The 6,304-nt window shown below is 47.5% G+C and overlaps 1 protein-coding gene across 1 annotated transcript; it reads left to right on the forward strand.

The window, feature by feature from the left end:
* The first annotated feature begins 987 nt into the window (after nucleotides 1-987).
* On the forward strand, nucleotides 988-3,188 carry LOC148144939 (uncharacterized). The gene has a single exon (XM_087975739.1). The coding sequence runs from the start codon at nucleotides 988-990 to the stop codon at nucleotides 2,161-2,163; it is 1,176 nt and encodes a 391-aa protein (XP_087831865.1). The 3' UTR covers nucleotides 2,164-3,188.
* Nucleotides 3,189-6,304: the final 3,116 nt, after the last annotated feature.

The raw sequence follows: 6,304 nt of genomic DNA on the forward strand, positions 1-6,304 counted from the left end.
GATTTAGAGGGTTATGGGCCAAGTGCTGGTAAATGGGACTAGATTAGGCTAGGATATCTGGTTGGCCCGAAGGGGCTGTTTCTGTGCTGTAGATCTGACTCTGGCTTGCCACTAACATTTGCCATGTCTGTATGTTTAGTTTCTCTCGGGTTGTCTGTGTCAATGCCTTAATGTCACATTCCACCCACCACATACCACCACCACCACAGGGACGATAACCAATTCATGTTTTTTTTTTTTATCAAGAAGCTGTATTGCAGGTTCAACCTGAATTTACACTTGTTTTGCTTCCCAAAATCAGACTTGCTCACTCTCAGCAATATCCCAATATCCTGAAAGATATTAATTTTCACGTGGTGTTATCCAAAATTCGAAGGTGTCAGTCCTGACGTTTTTGCTTTTTCTGTTCCTGTAAGATCCTGAATCAGCAACTTCAGGAGAATTAATTTGAGGGAGTGAGAATAGAGGAAGAGAGAGAGAGTGTGGGATGCTTTCAATTTTGTGGAACAGCAAAAGAAAAAAATGTTCTGCAGAAAGTGGAGTAGCTTGTTCTGAACTTCTACCCTGGACTGACCGTGATGACTTTTGTAATCTCTTTTTCCAGAGTATTTGAAGATCTGAAGACTGAAGTTTAAAAATCAACAGATGAAGGGCCTATGCCTGAATCGTCGATTCTCCTGCTGTTTGGATGCTGCCTAACCTGCTGTGCTGTTCCAGCACTGCACTTTTCAACTCCTCTCCAGCGTCTACAGTCCCCACTTTCACATCAATGTCTGACAGTCACTCAATCCATCGGGACCTCAACGATTTTGAACTATGATTCTGTGAGAAGGAGCAAAACATTTTGGTTCCTGTTTCAGACCATTTTCAGCATTAGTGGGACTGGATGAGAGTCTCTACTGTTACAGCGCACTGTGTGTAAAGCCTGAAACAGTTATCCAGCCAGGAAAAAGGAATTTACTGTGGGCAGGGGCTGTAGCTGTGGCCATGGTGAAACCAGAGGAATCCCACACCGTGGAGAAACCATGGAAGTGTTGCGACTGCGGGAGAGGCTTCAATGCCCCATCTGTCCTGGAGATTTATCAGCGAAGTCACACCGGGGAAAGGCCATTCTCCTGCCCCGAGTGCGGGAAAGGCTTTACTTGCTCCTCCCACCTGCTGGACCACCGCCGAGTCCACACTGGGGAGAAGCCATTCTCCTGCCCTGAGTGTGGGAAGGGCTTCACCTACTCCTCCCACCTGCTGGCCCACCAGCGCGTCCACGCTGGGGAGAGGCCCTTCCCTTGCTCTGAATGTGGGAAGGCCTTCAGCAAATCCTCGGACCTGCTGAAACACCAACGGGTCCACAGAGGGGAGAGGCCATTCAGCTGCCCTGAGTGCAGGAAGGCTTTCAGTGATTCCTCTACCCTGCTGAGGCACCAGTGGGTCCACACCGGGAAAAGACTGTACTCGTGCCCTGAGTGCAGGAAGGGCTTCACCCGCTCTTCTGCTCTGCTGACCCATCTGCGGGTCCACACGGGTGAGAAGCCCTTTAGCTGCCCAGAGTGCAGGATGGCCTTCAGCAGGTCTTCCCACCTGCTGAGGCACCAGCGGGTCCACACTGGGGAGAGGCCCTTCTCCTGCCTCCAGTGCGGAAAGTGCTTTACCCAGCCCTCCAACCTGCTGACCCACCAGCGGATCCACACCTGCGAGAGACCGTTCTCCTGCCCAGAGTGCGGGAAGGGTTTTGCTGTTTCCTCTAACCTCGTGGCCCACCGGCGGGTCCACACAGGGGAGAGGCCATTCAGTTGTCCCGAGTGCGGGAAGGCCTTCAGCAATTCCTCTGCCCTGCTTCGGCACCAGCGCGTCCACACTGGAGAGAAGCCGTTCTCCTGCCCCGAGTGCGGGAAGGGCTTTACCCGCTCCTCCACACTGCTGACCCACCGGCGGGTCCACACGGGGGAGAGGCCATTCAGCTGCCCCGAGTGCAGGAAGGCCTTCAGTGATTCCTCTGCCCTGCTGAAGCACCAGCGAGTCCACACCGGGGAGAGGCCCTTCAGCTGCCCTGAGTGGGGGAAGAGGTTTACATTTTCCCACAACTTGCGGAAGCACCAGCGGGGGCACCAGCGCTCACAACAATCAGATTCCAACGCTGACATTGCCATGAGTCCCCCCCAGGACTGATTCTCCTGACAGTGGGTGCAGTGGGAGAGTTGGTGCACTGTATTTGTTTTCCATTGGACTGCAACCTCACGGCTCAGGGGTGGCATTGTGACTCGGTGATTAGCACTGCCTCATGGCACCAGGAACCAAGGATCAATTCCACCCTTGGGGCGACTGTCGGTGTGGAGTTTGTGGAGTATAGGAGAATGGATGAGATAAGAAACCGCTGCCTTTCTTGAGACAAGTCTCCCGGAGAGAAGTTGCTGACTGACTGTCTGATCTGTTGATCCTCACAGTGCCCCATTGCCCTCAGTTAATTGGAGGAGGTCCACACGGATGTACCGAAGCCCCTCTTTAGACAGTGGAAGGAAACCTGTGCAGACAGGGAAAACATGCAAACTCCACACAGACAGTTACCTGAGGCTGGAATTGAACCTGGGTCCCTTATGCTGTGAGGTAGCAATGCTAAGCAGTGTGCCACCCCAATATGTTATAAAACTGGAATAAACCTACTAAGTTGGAAATGTGTCCATACCAAGAACTTACTGTAAATGTTTGGAAGCAAAAGTCCATCGGAATTGTCTTTGGGATGGATCCAAAACTTACTTCGTTAATACTTTGCCCTCTGGAACTGTCTGCCAGAGAGTGTGTTGGAGTCAGATTCAATTATGGATCATTAAACTGAAAAGGAAAGCAATTGCAGTGTTCAGTGAAGAATAGTACAAGGTACTGTAGTGGATGTCAGAATATGAGTTTCCTGATTGGGGCTGTTCACTTGCTCCTGTTACCATTTCAGGTTGCTAACTTTTCGTTAGCATCCTGCACATGTTGGGATTTTTTTCTCCTTTCTAGTATCTACTTGAGTGACTCAGTGACAAATCTAGTTTATGAATTGTTCCTATGATATTCACAGTGTGTCCAAGTGAGGACAAACACACTGTTCATCTTAAATATTTGATTTTAAACAATGGAAATAAAATTAATGTTTGGAAAACACAACTTGCTGTGTAGTAAGATAATCAGAAATAGGAATGGGAGTAAGTAATTGACCGTTGAGATGCTCTGTCTTTCATTTATCTAAATTCTCTTTCCTGCACTTGTTTTTTCATGACTTCATCTGCTGAAGTGACTACACTCCAAAAGCTTGTGATTTCAACATAAGAGCATAAGAACTAGGAGCAAGAGTCGGCCTTCCGGCCCACTCCACCACTCAATAAGATCATGACTAATCTTTTCGTGGACTATGCTGCACTTACCTGCATTTTCACCATATCCCTTACGTTTTTGAAAAATAAAAGAATTATCTACTGCTTCTAGTAATTGCTGAAGTAATGTTAAATACTTCCTGTGCAAGGAATTCCATAGATTAACAACCCTCTGGGTGAAGAAGTTTCTTCTCCGTTCAGTTTTAAACCTGCTTCGTCTAATCTTGAGGTCTCAGCTACCAATGCAACATCCTACTTTTATTTCTTTCATAATTTAATATATTTCTGTAAGATCCCTTCCAAACAAACCTGCTGGACTATAACCTGGTGTCATGTGACTTATGACTAAAAACTTGTTATTACGCATCCTCATAGCGAAGAAGATAGGGACACTACCACTGCACCATAAAAAAACCTCTACAGCAAATAGGCCTTCTTCTATTGAATGAATGGGGAGAGGTTTCTTCTTAACATGGGATACAAATATTATACCCTCAGAGCCCTTTACACTAAATTGAGCCCTCTTCAGTTGAATGAATGGATGTGGAGGTGCCACATTTGAATTGGTTGATAACGTTAAAAATCACATCTTTCCCCTGAATATGTGACATTATCGCTGTAGCCCCAGAGCCCGTTGAGTAAATTGGGTCATCTGCTGTTGAAAGAATGAACGGGAATGAAAAGGGCGGATACACTGACGTGATTGTGAAATTCTCCACCAATCCCAAAGCTTGTGGTCGGTACCGACTAATCGGAGAGAGAGTTTACAGAGGGTGGGACCAACACGACACGGAATGCCAGCTGCCATTGGTCAGGTGGAGTAAGGTGCGCTCTGATTGGAGGGGACGCGGATGACGCGCGTCACTGAAGGAGGAGACGGAAAGAAGAAGAAAAACAAAGATGGCGGCGCGAGGCTGCGGTTTTCTCATCGACTCAGCGGGCGGTTTCTGACGGAGGGAGGGGGGCAGACAGGCACCGTTTACCTCAGAAAATACCTTTAAAATACATTTCAAATTAAAGCCGGCACTTTTCAAACAAAAGTTGTGAAGAAAAGGAGACAGTCCCCGGTGGGGTTTATTGTTTATTTGTGTATAATTCCCGGGGCCCGGGAAGGGGGAGGTGACGGTTACCGGGTGAACGAGAAAACAAATTAAAAATGTCGGCGGTGGAGGAGAGAGAGCCGGCGCCCGCGGCTGCTTCGGCGGCGGCCGGAGCCCAGGAGCTCAACAACCCCCCGGAGCTGGAGGAAGGTCCGAGCTCCAAGAAGCGGGGGGTCCGGCTGGAGGCTGGATTTGCTCAAGGCTTGTATCTATTAACTTATTTAAATGGTACCTACTGTATGGGGCTATGGTTTACATTAAAACCGGAGGGTCATGTCAGAGTGTTTGTTTATATTGAGCAGTTGTAGTTGGTAAAATACACTCCCTGGAGGAGCACCTTCTATGATGCTGCATTTCTTGCCTTCTGCCCTTCCCCCATTTGTTATCTCCCATTTGATTTTACATTTTATTTGGTCAAATTTAATTTCATATTAATGAGAGTTGGTGTTCACTGTGTGTTATTAATTTGTTTGTTGAATTATTGTAAGAAAAACATTAATGGTGTCATGTCATTTCTGATGTCAGAGTTTGACATTGAATGTGCAGATGTGAATATCAGTAAGTTGTGAAAATAAATCAAGAACTTGTGCTTCTAACAAAAAAAGCAGTTCACTGATATTAATGGCATTGTCTCATTTGAGTCTGACCAACAAACCGTTTCATGTAGTCACCCAATTTAATTAAAATTTTCTTTAACTTAATTAAAGAAAATAACTCTAGCAGGCTAAGATTTGTACAATTTGTTTATAAGATTTATTTATAAGTCCATTGCTCTCGATGTGGTCTCTGCCACATTGGGGAGACTGGACGCCAACTTGCAGAACATTTCAGGGAACAGCTCTGAGACGCCAAAACGAAACGACCCCACCACCTTGTGGCTGAACACTTTAACTCCCCCCTCCCAATCCGTCAAGGACATGTAAGTCCTCGGCTGCCTCTCCCTCCAAGCTCTAGCTACCTGAAGCTTGTAGGAAGAACACCTCGTCTTCTGCTTTGGGACCCACTAACTACATAGGATCAATGTAGATTTCACCAGTTTCTTTATTTCCCCTCCCCCACCCCACCCACCCCCACACCACACACCTTGTCCCAGATCCAGAGTTGAAAAATGTGGCGCCGTAAAAATGCCTAGAGGCCATGCCTCTAGGAATTCCCTGGCCGTTCTCTGGCATGGCACTCATCCACAGATTCTATCAACAAACACATTGACCTGGACCCAATACACCAGCCAATGCAGCGGACAGTTGGAACTGACAACCGGAAGCGGCAGAGACAAACCACTATAAATGCTGGAGGAAACATCACAGAAGTGCTTCACAAGAGGATCCCTAGCACTAAGGATGTCACCTAGACAGGGGATGAAACGTCTGCAACAAAAATTCCCAGCTCGGCGAACAGAACCACAACAACGAGCACCCGAGCTACAAACCTTCTCACAAATTTTGAATTGAGCATAGGAGTTGGGACATCCTGTTGCAACTGTCACACATGCCACACAACACAAGGCGTGGCCTGTCTCTGACTTACCGTCCCTTTGAATATCAGGGGGAAGACACCCCTTTAATTGTAACATTCAGGAAAGATGCCTTACTTCAACAAAAATGTGCTGTGCTCACAGATGTTTGGACAGAGGAAGGGAGTTGCAGTCTGGGGTGAAGCTCAATCTTCATTCAGAGAAAGAGAGGAGCAGCAGTAGCTTCAGAAGCTCATGGTCCAACTTGCGCATTCAGACAATAGGGGGACTCTTCTGGGTAAAATCTGGGAATGAAGCAATGTCTCCCCCTTTCCATTCCTTATCCTGGGACGGAGAGAGAAGGGGGGAAGCACTGTTCACTTGCAGCAACGGGAGGCAGAGAG

This window comes from Chiloscyllium plagiosum, unplaced genomic scaffold, assembly GCF_037043375.1.
Source record: "Chiloscyllium plagiosum isolate Xiang-an unplaced genomic scaffold, Cpla_swu_hap1 HiC_scaffold_27, whole genome shotgun sequence".
Taxonomy (NCBI): domain Eukaryota; kingdom Metazoa; phylum Chordata; class Chondrichthyes; order Orectolobiformes; family Hemiscylliidae; genus Chiloscyllium; species Chiloscyllium plagiosum.